At 37.2% G+C, this 19,560-nt stretch overlaps 1 protein-coding gene across 5 annotated transcripts in view; it reads left to right on the forward strand.

Moving 5' to 3' along the window:
* Map3k20 (mitogen-activated protein kinase kinase kinase 20) overlaps positions 1 to 19,560 on the forward strand; it is a 163,434-nt gene that overhangs the window by 78,453 nt on the left and 65,421 nt on the right. For all 5 annotated transcript variants that reach the window (XM_074071120.1, XM_074071121.1, XM_020166058.2 and 2 more), the window contains exons 4-8: positions 2,979 to 3,080; positions 7,208 to 7,273; positions 8,995 to 9,023; positions 9,138 to 9,275; positions 16,841 to 16,927. In XM_074071120.1, the coding sequence (XP_073927221.1) occupies positions 2,979 to 3,080; positions 7,208 to 7,273; positions 8,995 to 9,023; positions 9,138 to 9,275; positions 16,841 to 16,927 (422 nt within the window). The remainder of the gene's footprint in view (positions 1 to 2,978; positions 3,081 to 7,207; positions 7,274 to 8,994; positions 9,024 to 9,137; positions 9,276 to 16,840; positions 16,928 to 19,560) is intronic.

Consider the following 19,560-nt stretch of genomic DNA (forward strand, 5'->3'; position numbering starts at 1 on the left):
AGCACAAAGGCCCTGAATTGACATCCCAGTACCAAAAAAAAAAAAAAAAAAGAAACACTGGAGGTATCACAATATTGGGCTTCAGTTATACTACAGAGCCATAGTAACAAAAACAGTGTGGTACTAGAACAAAAACAGACATGAAGACCAAGAGAACAGAAAAAGAAGACCCAGAAACAAATCCACACAGCTACAGCCATCTGATTTTTGACAAAGTACCCAAAACATACATTGAAGATAAGACAGCCTCTTCAAAATATCATGCTGGGAAAATTGAATGTCCACATGTAGAAGACTGAAACTAGATCCCCTGTACAAAAATCAATATACAATGGATACAGCGTGAAACCTGAAACTTTGAAACTACCAAAGGAAAACATAGGGGAAACTCTTGAAGATATAGGCATAGGCAATTAGTTTTTCTGAATAGGACTCCAATCACCTAGGTTATAAGAGCAAAAATTGACAAATGAGAGTGCATCAAATTAAAAGGCTTCTGCACAATTAACAGAATGAAGAGACAAAACCCACAGAATGGAAGAAAAATTTTGGAAAGCTATTTATCATATAAAGTTTTAATATCCAGAATATGCAAAAAGCTAAAAAAATTAAACACCAAAATAAATAATCCAATTAATAAGTGAACAAATGAATTAAACAGTCTTCAGAAGAAATACAAATGGATAATAAACACATGAAGCAATGTTCACCATCCTTAGCCATAAAGGAAATGCAAATCAAAACTACACTAAGGTTCCACCTCACACCATCTGACAATCTTGAGGACTGCCATTCTGACAACAAATGCCAGTTAGGATGCAAGGAAAAAGGAGACCTTGTACACTGTTGGTGGGAATGTAAAGCAGCCACTATGGGAATCAGGATGGAGAGTCATCAAAAAGCTAAAAACAGACCTTTATGACCCTGCTATACCACTTTTCACACACATCTTTGTCTCAACACTAATTCACAATAGCCAAGCTGTGGAATTAGCGTCAGTATCTGACAGCTGATGACTGGATAAAAAAAATGTGCTATATATACACAATGAGGTATTATTCAACCAGAAAGAAGAAAGAAATTATGTCTTTTGCAGGAAATGGTTTGAACTGGAGACCATCATGTTGAACAATAAACCAAGCTCAAAATCCAGATAATCACGTTTCTACTCATGCAGAATCTAGGTCTAAAATGATATAAATAACAGTAATAATGGATTGAGTGTAAAAGGGGTACTGCTGGAAGCGGGGATCAGCAGGAAAGGTGAGGGGAAAAGCAGAGGCTACTGGTAGGTAAAGAGGATCAAAGTATTATTACATATATATGTGTGAAGACAGCCTAATGAAACCTAACAAATATTGTTCTTAAAAGGAGGGGAGGAAGGAAGGATGAGTTAAGGGAATATAATAGAGGAGGAACTTGCTCAAAATATATTGTATGAGCAGGTGGCTCACGCCTGTAATCCCAGCTACTCAGGAGGCAGAGATCAGGAGGATCGCATTCAAAGCTAGCCCAGGCAAATAGTTCACGAGACCCTCTCTTGAAAAAACCCTCATGCACACACAAAAAAAGGGCTAGTGGAGTGGCTCAAGGGGGTAGGCCCTGAGTTCAAACCCTAGTACATGTGTGTGTGTGTGTGTGTGTATCTGTATCTATACGTATGTATTTATATATAGTGTGCATCTATGGAACTTTCACATGAAACCCCCTTGTACTATTAATGCATTCTAAATTAAAAAACAAAACCCAGAGCTCTTGATAAATAAATAAATAAATAAATAAATAAATAAATAAATAAATAAAAGAATATCTATCTATAATATATATACATATTAAAGGGCTAAAAGGAAAGATGGTCAACATATTAGTTGCTAGGGAAATGCAAGCTAAAATTCTGCAAGATACCATAGAATTATGCTCACTAGAAAAGCAATACTCAAAAAGACAGACAATATCAAGTGTTGGCAAAGATGTGGGGAAAATGAAACCCTCATTCACTTCTGGTAGGAATATAAAATGATACAGCCTCTATGAAAGGTAGTTTGAAAGTTAAACATAAACTTACCATATGATCCTGCAGTTCTTCTCTCAGGAGCCGCCCAAGAGAAATGAACAGACATGAATTTTCATTATTCATAACCTAAGACTGGGAACAATCCAGATGTCTACCAACTAGTAGATGTAGTATATCCATATAATGAAATAAAATTCAGCAATAAAAAGGAGTGAAGTATTAGCTACATGCCATAACATGAATGAACCTTGAAAATATGCTAAGGGAAGGAAGTCAGACACAAAGACCACAAGTAGTATGATTTATTTATCTCAATTACCCAGAAAAGACACATTTATAGAAAGAAAAACCAGATCATAGGGCTGCAGTGTGAGACTAATGACTGGCCATAAAGTGACTCTAGGGAACTGTTTGGGATGGTAGGAAGGTTCTAAGACTGTGTTGTGGTGGTGTTGCCCACCTCTGCGAACTTACATAAAATCTTCAAATTATAGAGCTGGTGAATTTTATTTCAAAAAGGCACCCTTTTGAAAGGAATTTTTTCACTTTCTTAAATTTTGAGAGATTTTGTAAATCTTGCTGTAACAAGGATCAGTTTGTTAGCATTGTCAAATAAACTCTTGGCTTATGTGTTTAATATTATCTGTCTTATAATAACAGCAACTTTTAAAGAATTACCTACTTACATACATACCTTTGTTTCAGATACACTTTCCAACTCTTTGTGTTTTTCAATTCCAACTGACTGGCTTTTTGTTTACTGTTCATTTTATGTTTGTCTTGTCTTTGGCATACTATTTTTCCAGGATGGTATTAACTTTTAGAAACCACAGCACAGAACAATTTTTATATACTTTTGATGTCTTTTGTTAAGTTCTTTTTTATTTTCTCAAGGAAAATATGAAGTCTTATTTCTAAAATGCAATTTGGTTTTCATATGTGCTTATCTTTCCTTTTAAAACAGAATATGCTTCCCTGGGATCACTCTACGATTACATTAACAGTAATAGAAGTGAAGAGATGGATATGGATCACATTATGACCTGGGCCACAGATGTAGCCAAAGGTAATATTGCTTGGTAGTTCTAATGGAGTCGGTGGGAGAGTTTGCCCCTTGATATGGAGATGTATGTCAGAAAATGTTTATTCTGTGTCTTAGATGTTCTTCTTTTTTCCAAACCAAACATAGTAAGAACTCTGCAATTCACTGTACTGATACCTTAGGTCATTGCCATTCCACTCTCTGAATTCCTTTCCTCTTTTTTCTTTCTTCATTTCTTACCTAGAATCAAGTCCCACAAAAATCAGTAAACTCCAGAGTAGACATTTTTGCCATTTTGTGACGTAATTGATAAGCTCATTGACACATTAAATGGAAAAATCATTATGTACTGTTCTGCAAGTGTCTCCATAATATCTAAAAACATAATTTATTATAGGATTAGTTCTACTCATTTTGTATACATAGTAATATACTAAAAATAGTAACCACTTGCCAGAAACTTTTATTTGTCCTGCTATGTAAAGCAACTCATATTTTATTTTATATTTAATGTAAGCTTGGATGTCACTCTTAGAAATTAAATATTTTTTAATACATGAAATCTCTCAACAAGGTACCTAGTCATTTTCTCCCCATAAATTCCTGCATAGACTAATGCTTTTTAGAGCAATTCAAATTCCATTTATTTTTATCTTTTTTTTCCATTTTCTTAACTGAATAGTTTTGGGTTTTATTTATAACTGTCATGGTTGCTTTGGAAACAACTTGATCTCAGTAATGAATGCTGATAGTTAACATTTGTATTCTAGCAACCTCTAGAAAACAAGTATGTCCATATTTTACTGGGGCCACTAACTCCTTTGCATCTTACTACTCCTTTCTTGACAAACATCTCTTTACAATGCAATAGATAACATTATTTGTCACCCAGTAAGGATAGCAACTCAGCTTTTGCTTTCACTGCAAAGGCAAAGTCACACAGCAGACTTCCAAAAGTAATATTCTTTCCTTTGAAGAATTATCTTGACTGTTTTATTTCATCAACACCTGCCAAATTCTTCAAATAAGGAAAGTAAAAACAAGTTTTTAAGTTTTATGTTAAATGCTGCTTCTGAGTGATCTTTCATTACTTTATAAGAATAATAAAATCTTAAGTTTAAGCTTTGGCTGTCTTAATAAACTTAATTGTGTCTTCATGTATCACTTCTCTGAAAATTTCGTGTTCTTTCAGATATTTTCATATAACAAAGTCACTTCTCTGCAGGTCAGTGTACACAGGGATGGCCTATGGAAGCAAGATGATTTGCTGTTATTAGAAGCTGCCAATAGCATTGTGAAAATACACTTACATAAATGTAAACACACAGGCAGTGCTTTATTTTTACATTCAGGGTGCTTAGCAATTATACCATGTTATGAACTAATGGGTCTTAGGATGGATGGCCAGCAGAGGAATCAACTGACATGGGCCATTCTGCTTCCAGCTGTGCTCTGTCTCAGAGTCCCTGCTTCCCAGCCCACATTACCCCACCCTGTCTACTATGATATCCTGTTTGAGGACAAGTCTCTTGGCTTCAGAATAGCTGTGTCATTCTCTGTAGTTTCTCAAGAGGACTGACACTGTGCATCAGAAGGGCAGGGAAAAGAAAGATCAAGTTAAGTAGTAAACTCAATAGGGTACAGAACAGGGAAAAAGGGAGAATGGGAGTAGATCCCTAAATAGAGTCCAAACCTACAAAGTAATGAAATCCCTATTGCCTGATTGACGAACTGATCTGGAAGGCAAGGGCTAAGGTGTTTGGCCTCAGCTGAGAAGTAATCTGTTACATTTAAAAATCCTTTTCGATGGCCTATGAAAGGAAAAAGAAGTCAATGCTTTAGGAATGACTTCAACTCTCCAGTACAGCTCGATGTAGAAATTAGATTACATAGGAAAGCTTGACTTTTGTTGATTCTGTTTCAAATTCAGCCTATGCAGTTTGACCGTGATTGAAGCTACTGAGGCAATAGTATATTGAGAAATCAAAGAATGAATAATTGATTCTAAATTAGAGCTGACCCATGCATTTTGAATAGGCATTGCTCAACACCATTGCTGTTGAGAGGGTATGTCTTCAAAGCTTAAAAAGATTCTCTTTGTTCTGGATGGGAATAAGAATAGCAGTGGGCCATCTGAAATTGCTGCAAGTCAACCAACAATGCATAAAAGGGACAGTTTAGAGCTCTCAGCCTGGATCCAGCTTCAAAATGGGTACCATTGACTCTAAATATCCCCAAAACTCTCTTCAGTATCAAATCTTTTAAAGGAAAACCTCAGCGTTAAACCTGAGAGGATAGTTTCTTCAGCCTTCTTGATGATTTGCAACAAAAATAAGGGAAATATGGATCTATAAAAACAAATTAGAAACTGCTTTTTCCTATAATAATAGTTAAGTAGGATCTACCTGAAAAATTATTTGGAAATTTGATTCTAAAGTAAGAGAGAGATAACTATGAGACTCAGTCATAAAGACTATTAACTGCCACCCAAGCTGTAGCTATTGAATTTTCAGTTTGAAGTATGTAGAACTTCTATTAAATGAGATTCCCTTTATCCCAGTTATATCTTGCTTAAGATCATTTAAATTACTAATACTTTTCTTAACTTGACTCTTTTCAACGATATTGTTAAGCGGCAAGAGTTTAATTTTTTCGTATTTTCTTTATTCTTTCATAATTCTTCAATATAATAATCAGAATAGAAGAATAATAGATTATTAATAAATTAACCTTTATAAAATTGAACTGTTCTATATACTTTTAAAAAGCCAAACCTAGTTATTAACTTATTTTCATTAACAAAAGAAACCTGTTTGATTTGGTGGAGGGGAGAGGCTATTTCTTCCATTGTTTAGAAAAGAGAATTTGAGATATGGAGAGAGAGGAAATACTCTATAGAAAACATTCTTTTTCTTTATTCTAAAGGGATAGGCAGTACATAAATGCAGAAAGAGTCAAATACTTCTGAGAAGGTGTCCATGAACTATGTCTCTTTAAAGTATAATTTTTAATTTAAAATAATAAAGCTTGTTAGTTTATATGCATCTCATTTACTAGAATATCCTAATTTATATTATAAATATGTTGGAGAGTTTCAGAGTATGTTTAAATATAGATTATGTCAAAGATTGGTTTTTGTGAGAATATTTTGTTACTACTGTGTATTTTCTACCAGAAGATCATAAAGTCCTTTACCAACCATAACTAATTAGCCCTCCAGCTCCATCCTGTCTTCACTCTTGAGGCCTTGTTGGAATGAGCACTGAGAAAATAAACCAAATTACAACTAGGTAACTGCAGCTGTCCAGATGAACTGAATCTGATCTTTGGCAGATGTAGAAAGCACTTGGTAGTGGAATGCTGTTGTCACAGAGCACTTCTTCCAGGAGTTACTGCACTATTTTTCTGCAGACTCCAAAAAATTAAGGTGTCCTTATTAGGTATTATAAGGAGCTAACTCTATCCACAATCAAATTCCATATAAGTTTTACTTAAATAATGTTACTAATATAGACCTGTATCTTGTTTCTGTTTTATATATCATGGATGAATAGAACACGTTGTTAGAAATATCTTTAAGATACTGGGGTGTCACAAGAGAGACGACACAACTCAGAAGTCAACAGGCAAGGCAAAATTTACTTCTGCAGAAGAGTGCGCCACAGAGAAAGAGCAACCAGTAGGGAGTCTGCTGGGGTTTTATCTCTAACCCAGTGCTGCCCCTCCCCTGAATTGGGCAGATTTTGGGTTCACAGTCAGTTGGCTAACTGGAAAGAGGACATTGGGAGGGGGTTTGAAGACAAAGAAGTTTCAAAGCTCAGGGAAGAAATAACTGTTTTAGATTATCAGCTCCAGAACAAGGGCATCTAGTGGAATTTTGTTATCTGAGGACATAACACTTTGTTCTTAATAGAAACTTTTATCACGTTCAGCAAGAGTGCATGAAGCGAGCGTATGAGAAGCAACTTAGCAAGTGTATGGGAATCACTGCTGTGGTTACTGATTAAATTTTTGACAGAAAAGACTCAACCTACATTGATTCTCATGCACATGGATTTAATTTCTGCTGTTGAATCCTTTACACAAATACAAACAGTAATAGTGATATAATGTTGAAAATTTTTTCCTTTTTTTTCTTCTTGTATGAAAAGGAATGCACTATTTACACATGGAGGCTCCCGTCAAGGTCATTCACAGAGATCTCAAGTCAAGAAATGGTAATGTGTTCATGTGTTTTTGTACCTATTTTATTACAAATTTTGTGCATCTATGTATGGAAGTAAGCATCATGCTTTTCATATCTTCTGTAACTTGTCTGAGTCACCATGGATACCATGAAAAACTTTCAACTATTGGTAAATATCAAAGATCTTTAGATTATCTAAAGATGCTTAGTGTTCTATGTCCGAATATAACATAGAGTATGGACATTTGGATTGTTTACATTTTTCCTATGATAAGAAATGTTTAGTTTAATACCTTTCAGTCAAATTTTTCAACATGTCCCTAATTATTTTCTGAAAGAGGTATTTCTGGGTCAAATGTGTAGTCATGTATTTTTAGTCTTCTACTTTAGATTGTTCTCTGTACCAGTAATTTTGACTTTTATTCCTGTTATTTCTGAATTATATGGTGTAAATTTTTTGTGTCACTCATGCCCATATTACCTGGAGTAGTGCCCAACAATGATGGGCATGGCTTTGGCATTTGAAAATTAAATACTTTCTCTTTCTCCTTTCTTTCCTCCTCTACTTCTGTAGTTTATTTATCACCCTGTGTTTTATAATTTGGAGTGTGAGCCTTTTAAAATATCTTGCAGGATTAGACATTACCTTCAAATAGGAATGGTAGCAGTGCTTCTTCCATTACATCATTTCAAAGGTATTGGAGAAAGGCAGTAGGAATATTTAGCCTTAACAGAACTAGCTAAGTAAACATCAGAGTTTGCTACTTTAAAAAACTTTGTCAATTATTTCCACAATTTCTAAACAGTTCTCAGTAGAGAACCATTTATCTTTAGGAAATCTGTAGATTGCTGCAGCTATAGTGACTATTTGTTACTGTTCTGATGCTTTGATGGGTGGTGATGGCAAGTAGAAGGAAAGGACTAGGAACAGGCCATGTACCCCTGTTCATACTCAGGAACATGGAGTGTGTGCCTGATGGGCGGTGGGGGTGGGGAAGACAGGAGGAAGAGAAGTTGCTGGCAGCTGCCGATCATCAGCAGTCATTTGGACACCCCACCGTGACCCTGCTAGATGATTCTGGCTAATTGTCCTGCCGTCTTCTGGAGCATCATGTATCATTTGGCTTTTCTAGACAGAAGCTTCCAGAAACTAAACACTTGTGATATATAGGTGGCTTACAGGAAATTATTAGGAAATAGTCTAAAATCCAATAGGAAATGTCAAAGTTTATGACTATAAATTTTAGTTCATGCTTGGAATTTCAGAGCATATACACAGCCTTATCCATAGTAGGTACTCAGAAATAGTTGGTAAGTGAATGAATGTATGAATGGATATTGCCTCTGCCTTTAAGAAAATTACTCTTCAATTGGGAGGAAAAACTATACACACCATAAAGAACAATGTTAATGACTTCCTCAGTATCAAATTGGCAGTCTAACAGTAGAACCCAGGTTAAAACTTGGTTCTCCTAACTATGCTCATTTGGTACCTTTTTTACTGGGCAGTACTGCATTTGCATAAAACAAGTATCTTAAAAGCCTTTTTTAATCAGCACCTCTTGGAATTAAGGTTTTGTTTTAATGTTAGCTCCATTTTGCAAAATCCTCAATTCAGTAAATACTTTGACTTTATTTTTTTAAATGTAAAATTAGAAATTTACCATATCAAAGCTAGAAATACTAGGTTATACTTTTTTGAATATAAGACAATTCAAACAAATTAATTATTGTCTGAATTTATCTTTTTAGTTGTTATAGCTGCTGATGGAGTATTGAAGGTAGGACTATTTCTTTTAATTTAAAAACATATTAATTTCAGACTTAGGTTTTCATGATTGATACTGCTCTTATTGAGCAGTAAGTGAAGTTGATTCTGCTTCTTCTTTTCTCAGATCTGCGATTTTGGTGCCTCTCGGTTCCATAACCACACAACACACATGTCTTTGGTTGGAACTTTCCCGTGGATGGCTCCAGAAGTTATCCAGAGTCTCCCTGTCTCTGAAACCTGTGACACATATTCCTATGGTGTGGTGAGTTTGCTTCTCATTTCTTGTTTGCTAAAGGAAATACAAAGAGCAGACAGCTAAAGAAAGATGCCACAGTTTAACCTGGTTTTGTTTGAGACAGGACTGCTGGTTTTGGAGGAATGCCTACAACGGAGCCACAGGGAGAATACTCTCTAATTATCAAAGTGTGTGCTTTGACCACTTCTATGCACTACTTCTAAGAAATAAATTAGGTGGAACCTGAATTAGTGTTGGGCCTAATGTACTCTTACAGAGAGGGCCTTTTTGCTGGGTGGAAATATGACTGTTGAATATATCTGTAATTTGCTGGAAGTATGGATCAGATAAAACCACCAGTTGATCTACCAAGTAAGTCAATTAACAGGAAACTTTGGAGTGTCAACTATTAAACTGCTACATGAGTTTGTAAAATTACAGAAGAAAATGGACTTAGCACAAGAAGGTCTTGCCTATGCCTGCTTCAAGACTTAGAAAATAGTGCTGGCTACTTGAATCATAAATATAAGGTATTACATGAGAATGACAACAGAGCAACATAGACATACAGAACCATGAGGGAGGGGCATCCTCAAGGAAGACAAACCACAGGAAGGAAGCAGTTAAGGAGGAGGGTAGTCAGAAGGAAGAAATTCCATCTACCTTATCAGGGAGAAAGAAGCCAGAGGTAGGGGTAGTTCTTACTGCAGGAAGAATTCATTTGTTGGCCCTCTTTGAAGATAACTTTTCCCTAAAGTGCTATATATCCTTTAAAAAGTCCAAAATAGTATTTGGAGCTTCCTGTCTTTATGCTTTGTCTCCTTCTATACCATGTGTACCAACTACCTCTCTGTTTATACCATCACTTCTTAAAAAGGCTAGTTCCATTATAATGGGAAAAGAAACGGACTACTTTGGGTCCCAGCAGCATGCTCTTCTTCCTGAGCCCCTATATGCTCTTCCTGAGGTGCTCGCTGATGTCACAGAGGAGGTGCATGTGGTCAACATTGTGTTCTTCCTTTAGTCAGTCTGGACATTTACTGCTGGTTTCATTAAGTTTGGGGCTTTTATAGCTGGTTAGCTCTTTCTAAATCATAACACTTCCTATGTACACTAAATTATTGCAGCAAGATAAATTTTGTTGCCAACTGGAAAAAAAATTATTTTACAATTGCAATATATATTTTTGTCTGAAAGTTAGAATCTCGGGTTGGAGAATGATAGTAACATCAAGCTAAATATCTAATTTCCCTTAATTCTGAGTATTTCTAAGAAGTAAAGAAATACTCAGAATTATTAATATTAATAATACAAATAATTCTCATTGAAAAAATAAGTTCCAGAGAAGAATGGATTCTAAATGTGTCTTTTACATCATGCATTCATCTTCTGGAGATTCTGAAAGTAGGGGATTTGTTGCAATTTAGGCCTTTTTGTACTGGGGCTTTAGCTTGGTAACAGATCACTTGTGTAGTATGTACAAGGTCCTGCATTTGAGCCCAGCACTACAAAACAGAAAAGAAAAAATAAAAGACTTTTTGTGAGATTGTTTTCTCTTATGTAGTTTATGTTCCTTCATTTTTTTAAGGACAATTTTCTTTCTTTTTTTTTTTTTTTTGTGGGGGGGGCGGGTTTTTTTGGGGGGATTTGAACTCGGGGCCTCATGCTTGCTAGGCAAGTGCTCTACCACTTGAGCCACACTTCCAGTCCCAGGAAAAATTTTATTTATTGATTTAGGGACTGCTAGACACCACCTTACGATAATTTGAATTTTATGCACCTGCTTAGTGGCACCAATGTCCCATTGTAGCCTACAGAACAAGAGCCAGCAAATTTTTTTTTATCTAAAGTACCAGCTAGTACATGCCTTTGACTTTGAGGGCACATATTCTTCTTTACTTTGTTTTGTTTTGTTTGTGGGGTGGGGTGGGGTGGGGTAGGCAGTGTGGTTTACAACCTTAAACTTGACAAAGCTCCCTGGGTCCTGCATCACACTGTACTTTGTGGAGCCAAAGAGCTTGGCAAGATAGGTAACATGGCTCATCTGGCCACCAGGTTTGTGGTGATTCAGCAAGACAGTTCTCACTCCGTGTGTGTGTGTGTGTGTGTGTGTGTGTGTGTGTGTGTGTTTGTAAAAATATGTTAACACATTTAGATAGTCTGATCTTTAAATTGTTTTGTGCAGTCGTATAACCTTGAAGACTCGGAAGGCTTATTTTTGTACTCTATGCTGTGCTTTTACTTTGAAAATTCTCCCGTCTTGGAATTTCACTCTTAGAATTTCTTACCTAAAGGCATAACCGTGACTTATACATAGAATGAACTTTTGGTCTTAATATTATTTCATCTATGAAAATAAACTCCTTGTCACCTTCTTTCAGAACCTTCTAGTTGCCAGGGACTTTGGTATAAAATGCATACATCTGCTTTTCCTTAGCTGAAGGACAGTCTCAGCACCTGCAACTCTGAACAGGAGCCTTTCCCATGGAAATCGTAGATGGTGAGAGGTGTCTTCTGTTTGCTGAGCTTGAAATCTTTCCTGTGTCTTCACAATCCCTTCCACACTTTCTGTCTTGACGCCCTTCCTACCCATAGTCTGAGCCCACTTTTCTGGAGCTGCAGGTGTTCAGCTAGTTGTGGTAAAAACTTTCACTCAAGTGACTTTGCACCCCGTTCAGCTGAAGAGCCTGAGCGCATCTCTGCAGATTCGGCCTCTTGTCCACTTGTTTACTGACTCTACCTTTACTTGGTTTGGTTTGGTTTTATTGGAACAGAGATTTAACAGATGCTTAATAAATAATTCTGTAAGTAATTTGACATATGGAAGCAAACTCTGCAGCCAGTTGAGCACTTTCAGGGATGCTTTACACTTACACCAGTTGTCACTCAGCAAAGCCTGAGTGCCTGGCCCCATGACTGGCTCAGTGTCAGTTCCATATGCATGCTAGAGTCATCCCTGAACTGGTAGACACAGAAACACCTCCCCAGTGACTTTGAAAAAAGTGTCTACTGTTTGCCTACTTGAAGTGAGAGGTTTGTTCAGAATACAGGTTTGCTCATGCAGAGAGCTTTATTAGCATAAAAGTATGTGCATGCTAATTTGTATTTAATGCGACCCCTCTCATTCTGATTGTTCTAAATAACAGCATTACTGAAAGGAAAAGTACAGGACATACTTTGCAGAATATTTTGGTTTAAACAGTCTCATTTTTTTTTTAATGAAGAAAGTATTGCAGCTGGGCACTGGTGGCTCACACCTGTCATCCTAGCTACTTGGGAGGCTGAGATCAAGAGGATTATGGTTGGAGGCCAGCCTGGGAAAATAGTTCAAGAGATCCCATCTCCAAATTAAAACAAAATGAACTGGAGGTGTGGCTAAACCTACCTTGCAAGCACAAAGCCCTGAGTTCAAATCCTAGTCCCACCAAAAGAAAGCATTGCATGTTCAGAGCAGCTGTGACATTAAAGAGCAGGAAAGAACAGTTGTTATGACTGGGTGATACTAGCTTTAGAAAGTTATGGTAGCCGGGTACTGGTGGCTCACACCTATAATCCTAGCTATTCAGGAGGCAGAGATCAGAAGGATCAAGGTTCAAAGCCAGACTAGGCAAATAGTTCAAAAGACCCTATCAAAAAAACCCTTCACAAAAAAAGGACTGGTGAAGTGGCTCAAGGTGTAGGCCCTGAGTTCAAGCCTCAGCACTGCAAAGAGGGAGGGAGGGAGGGAGAGAGGAAGGAAGGAAGGAAGGAAAGAAGGAAGGAAGGAAGGAAGGAAAGAAATTTATGGTACACAAACTTTAACAGTGATACCTCGGGAAATAGTTACTTAAAACTTGAAAGGGAGGAGCATAGCTGAGCTTATCTGTCACTACGAGCATCTGTTTGCATAAAACATTCCACAGTTCACTAAGAGCTTATTCTGCTGATTGAAACCTCTCCCTTACACACAACAGGCACACACAGTTGAATAAGGACATAAAAAAGATTTGTCCCATTGTGAAGCTTACCCCAAAACTCTACTATGCTTTTGCTTTTTGCTTTTCTGGGTGATTCTTTTTTCAAACTTGTAAGAATTTAGTCTCTAAACAGTGCCAGCCTCTTCAGCTTGATAAACCTGTGTTGCTTCCTAGCACAACAAGACTAACTAGCCATGGACTGCCTTAAAATAAACATGTCTCCAAGGCCAGAAATGATCTCATGACCCTTGCTTCTAAGCAGGTGCAGGCACTGTTCCCCTCTCTACTTTATAAAAAGGAGATTTTTGTACACTCTTGAAGGAGCAAGTCAGAAAGTATTTAGTATGTAATCTACAAGAGAGAGAGAGAGAGAAGAAAAGACTTCATGTGAACAAAAATCATTGAAAGAATAAGGCTTCTGAGAACACAAGGCCTTGCTACCCTCTAAAAACGAAGCTAGCCTAATGACAATGTAGAAAGGATTACCTTCCTGGGAGCTTCTCAGCCAAAACCAGCTTTGAAAGCAGCTGGCTTAGGAGACAGCCTCGCTGCTGCTGCTACTTGTCTGTGAGCCTTGTTTCAGAACCAACGGGCTCAGGTAATGACTTTCCATTGTTGCTAAGAGAAAAGGCAGGAGAAGTACACAGCCTCATCCAAGTTTCTGTTCTGTAAACTGAAAATAGAAATTTTCCTTGTGAGCACAGTTTCACTGCGAGGACATCTCAATATATGATGAGTTGGAAAATATTTTTAAGGTGAAAGATCACAATAATGTTTGGCTGCAACCTCCTAGCTAGTATTTTAAGGCACTGTTTAATGCATTTTTAGACTGCTGAGTGACTTCCTCAACAAAGTTACTTTTAATGCCAAATGTCATTTTGTTGAATGAAGAAAAAGCTATCCTATCTCATTCCACCTACTTTTTGGTACATTTCCAGATCTGGAGAATTAATAAAGGGAAATCATGAGATGGGCTGATACTGGAATCAAACTGAGGATTTTTGGTTTTAGAACCTGGAGGTCAAATGCCTCTGTCCCTGGTGTTATATCTATCAAATGCCTCTCTCTGCCACTGTTATAACTCCTTAGAGACACAGAGAGGGAGTGAAATGAAACCTTCATTTTTTCAGGGTTGGAACTCTTTGAGTCATATAACTTAGATCTTATAGATTTAGAAATAGTGAAGAATAAACATTTTTCTGATATAATTTCCTTAAATTCTTGGAGTTGCGTTTTACCTTGCAAAATCTAGACTGTGTGTGTGTGTGTGTGTGTGTGTGTGTGTGTGTGTGTGTGTGTGTGTACACGTACTTGCCCGCCTAAGTAAGAAAGGAGGAGGCATGAGGCTGCTTATCTGAACATTTTGGGGTCTGGAGCATCTGATTTTTCTTGAGGCTGATTCCTTATTTCCGTTCTCCTTAGGAATGCCAAATCTATTCCTTTACTTGCTTCCCATCTGCTTTTCCCTCCCATCCCCAGCACCAGTGAATTGCAATTGCAACAAATTGAGAGGCTTCATTTCCTGCTCAGCCCTCTTTCCCCTTCCCCTACACACATACGTGTCACGGTGATTACATACCTGTGCCTGCTCTCACTCTGCCCTTCCTTACAGCCACCACTGCAGTTGTCCCCTTCTGGGATGCTCCTTACCTTTTCCTAATCACTTGTGTGATTCAAATAGAATTATTCAGTAGCTCTTCTGAAGAAGTATCTTACACACTTCATTAAAAGCCCAAAGAGACCTCGTGGATTTTTTTCCTCTTGTTTGAGAAGCATCTGCCAATTTCCCTGCTAATTATCTTTGTATTATCCAGCACTCATTTTGCGTGTTATGCCTGCACACTGGCTGAGGAAATAGTGCTGTACAGTTAAAGGTTTATAGGGCTTATCCGAATAGAGTGCATGTCCTCTACCAACATTCTTAATTGGAAATAGACTTTGCAAGCCTGGTGCCAGTGATTCACGCCTGTAATCCTAGCTACTTCTGAGGCTGAGATCAGGAGGATCGCAGTTCGAAGCCAGCCCGGGCAAGTAGTTTATGAGACCCTCCCATCTCCCAAAAATAACCAGAGCAAAATGAACTGGAGGTGTGGCTCAAGTGATAAAGAGTGCCTGCTCTGCAAGTGCAAAGCCCTGAGTTCAAACCCAGTCCCACCAAAAAAGGGAGGGAGGGAACGAGGGAGAAAGAGAAAAAAAAAAGAGACAGAGAGAGAAAGGAAGGAAGGAAGGGGGAAGGAAAGAAGAGAAAAGAAAGAGGCTTTGTGTTTCAAACCAGGGAAATCTAAACCTAAATTGCTGAGTTCTCCCCACTGCCGCCATGCCTTCGGTATGGCCGGTCATACTCTCTCTAGCACTGTGGTTTCCCTTTCTCTAGAATTACATGGGCTTAAAGCTTGACTGTCATAGTGAGATAGCAAGTTCATATTCTGGCTCTGCCACTTGGTAGCTCAGTGCCTTTGGCAAGTTTATGTAACTTTCCTAGGCCCTAGTTTCCTCACCTGTAGAATAAGGATGATATCTATCTGATGGGATTGATACTGACTGTGATAACATGCAAAGGGTACCTGGAGCATAATCACTCAATAAATAATGGTGATTGTTGTGATTATGACTGTCTTTGAGAGAATTGTTTTAGCAATTTGCTAAGTATTGTAAATTTTGCATGTCAGCTGGGTGTGGTGCTATAAGCCCAGCAGCACTTGGGAGGCTGAGGCAACAGGATCGATCACAAGTTTGAGGCCAGTCTAGGCCACATAGTAAAACCTTGTCTCAGAAAAAAAATTTTCTTGGATGTATGTTTGTATAAATAGAGTAACTGAGTATCCAAATCTCCATTACTCAGTGTTTAAAGAGAACTCAAGTCAGCAGTGTTTCTAGCATATATTTCCTTTCTTTGGGTGTTCCAGTTCAGATTTATTAACCATACTGATCTTCAGGACTACACAGAAGTGAATACACACACAGGCTCACATATACACAGTCAGCTTATATTATATTAAATGTTTGTTACATTTTGAAATATAGTTTAATAAATTATATTTAGGTACATGAAAATGTATCCCTTAGACTGACTTTTTTTGAGGGACGTTTGTCTAAAACACAAAACCTAAATGTAGTAATTTTGCAAATATCTACCCTTGTGGATAGATGGGTTTGCCAGTGACTTGGATTAGAGGCTCAGTTTTTTATTTTGTTTATTTATTATTGATGAGGTCATTAATGAAACTTTAAAAATATTGTTGAATTCCTAGCTATTTTCTTACAGAGAAATGTACCAGAGATTGAAGGTAGAAAGACTATTAACTGACAAGATACAAAATCTGATTTGTGGGAGTACATGAAAATTTCTAACTCCTAAGATATCAAGTTCAATCACTTTGGCCCATTGTTACCATAAATGTTAAGTCTGGCTCTAGATGTCCTAACTTCTAAAACAAGTTTTTTTTCTTTATAAAAATAAAGTGCATAATATATGGAAGACATTCTGTACATGAGTATATATATTTTGTCCAAGTTTCCATTGGTGGGGTTGGTTATGTCTGATAATTGGATACAATTAAACGCTAGATAAAATTTCAGTAATATACCAAAAATATAAAGTACTAGAATAAAAATTCCACTTTCTTTTTGTTCCAGGTTCTCTGGGAGATGCTAACAAGGGAGGTCCCCTTTAAAGGTTTGGAAGGATTACAAGTAGCTTGGCTTGTAGTGGAAAAAAACGAGGTAAGACTACGTTTCTCCATTCAGGTACATAGATCAGAAAACAGTATTGGGGTTTTGCAAAAGACTTTTTCATCTTCTTCAAATTGAAAGTAAGTTCACGCTTATGGAAAGATTAGCAGTAGGAGCTAACACAAAGGGTCAAAGTGATGTTATTCCTCATGAATGGACCCTTTACATCTAATTGTTGCAGCTTCACGTCGTGATGCTGTAGATCAAAAATTGTACAAGTACTGTACTAGTTTCTCAGTCTCAATTGTAAAACCTAGGGGTTTGTTCTTAGTGATGAAAGAAGCCATCGCGTCCAAGGTAGGGGAACAGTTTAACTCCATCTCCCGCGTTTAGGACATCTTTTTTACTGGCCGGGAGTTGATATATCTGTAAGAGACCTTCAGCTACTTCAACTTACCTCTCCCAGCAGGAGTCACTATAGTACAAGAAACTGTCGCTTAGATGAGAATTTCAAAAATAAAAGAAGAAAAAATAGTTTCAAAAAAGGGAAAAATTACAGTTTTGCCACCTACGTTGAACGCTACATTGAAGATGAGCTCCTCACTGGAATTGGCGAGGCAGTGGCATAGCTGTTCGCTTCCTCATGCAGAGCCTTTCCATTTCAAAAGAACTTCAGTGGCGTAAACACCGCTTGTGCTGGGTCCCCAGCCTCGCTTTTCTTCTTCCCACAAATTGAGGCTTTCAGTTAGTTGGACCTATGAGCCTACATCAGAGAACATGGCACATTCATATCAAAGAGAGCAACTACATTTTGAAAGGTTTAAAATTGTGAGTGAAACGCACAGCCATGGAAATCCTCAGCATAAGGATGAAGTGTCCACTATCAAGGTATTATGAGCACTCAGATAACCTGATGGAAACGTGTGCTTGTCTTTGTAAGGGGAAACAACTTTATTTCACAAAACTTCCTTATTTTCATATCTTACCTGTGCCCTCCAAAAGGCAAATATATAAAGATGCTCCTTTTATAGCTTTAACAGAATTAGATTGGTCTGCCCCCCATGTGAGTGCAGGAACAAGCTAGGTTAATCAAAAAAGGTGCTACTGACTAGAAGCCAAGTTTCCGTCTCTTAGATCACATAATCCAGAGCTACCTGACTAATTTGTCCACCTGATTCATCAGGAATGGCTGAAATATTGATGATGGCTGAACTTGATGGGAGCAAGCTGCCAATTTAAGAAATGGAAAGGAGTTCTGTGTAAGAATTTCCCTTACTCATTGTTTCACAGGAGCTACTTGGTTTTAATTAGATGTACTGGTCATTACTCGTGTGCTGTTAACTAGAACCTCATACACAGGACAACTATTTCTAGGCTATAAGGACCCATTTGTTTCTGTTCTGTTTCTTCTGTCAGTGAGATGATTAGATGTCTGGTTCAGGGTTTACAAATGAAGTGAGGAAAATTATTGACCTGTTGACTGGAGCAGAGCCCTCTGTGTTATCTTCCCCTCTATGCTGCACCAAGGTAAACCAACAGAAAGAGTTGTTCACACTAACTAGCCCCTCCAAACATGAATAAGACAGAATAATTAATATTTTAAAGCGATATTTCAGCTCAAGGATGGTAGAATAGGTATAAATTGCAAATAGTTTTTAAACATTGGATATTAAAAGCTGAAGAGAAATGAACTTTGCTGCTGCCTGAGGGGTGGGAATCACCTACAACAACCTTCAGGACTTCTTTAACATCACACACAAGGAAGTACTCTCCCTCCCAGAGCTGCTGTGGCAAGTGCACTGTTCATCTGTGGTATGTTCCTGGTGATCTACTCATAATTCATGAAGATTGCTCAAAGACCTCTCCTACTTTGTTTATTAACTAAAGTAGTAAGTTGAAAGAACAGAGGTTCTATCAGCTTTCTAGGGAACTTAAATAAGATTAGGTATCAGAGAGATATTTTTCTGCTGGTCTCATTTTGCACAGTACTTATTTGTCAAAAATATGTAAATTAAATTTAAATGCAATTTCCTGTGTCATCATTCAAGAAAGTGTCTACATTTCACCTCTTAAATAGAGGCACTCATTTCCAAAACAAATTCTGTTGACATGGCAGTAAGGTAATTCCCAAGAATTTATTTTACTTAGTAACAAAAGTAAAACTTCAAGAAATATAACTCACAAAACCCCTTCAACTTCTAATTATTTTATTTATCTTTACTGTTGAATACCTTCAGTTATTGGATTGAAAAAGGTAGCTGTCTTTTTAATGGTTCCCCATTTAAATAAAAAATGGTATTTATAAACTGGCAGGGAAATTTTTAAATGTGATCTAGCCACCCTGTCTGTAATGTCTATATCCAGTTTGGGGGTTCCCTTTTATTTTAAATTTTTTAAAAAAATAATTACAAACTCACAGAATCTATAAAAATATTACAAAGAATCCTGTGTGCTCTTCACTCAGTTTCCTTCTCCAGTTTACATACCTGTGGTATAGTGTCCAAACCAGGAAATTAAAATCACAATTCTTTAGTTCACCGTTTAGGACTGCTTTTTGAATCTAAAAGAAAATCAATACTATCTAAAAATTTTATCTGAACATCTTTGCATCTGAACCCTTAATAATGAAATAAAGCCTTTAAGCAATATTGCTAATATTAAATCCTATTAAAACTGGATTCATA

The sequence above is a fragment of the Castor canadensis genome, chromosome 4 (genome assembly GCF_047511655.1).
Source record: "Castor canadensis chromosome 4, mCasCan1.hap1v2, whole genome shotgun sequence".
NCBI lineage: Eukaryota > Metazoa > Chordata > Mammalia > Rodentia > Castoridae > Castor > Castor canadensis.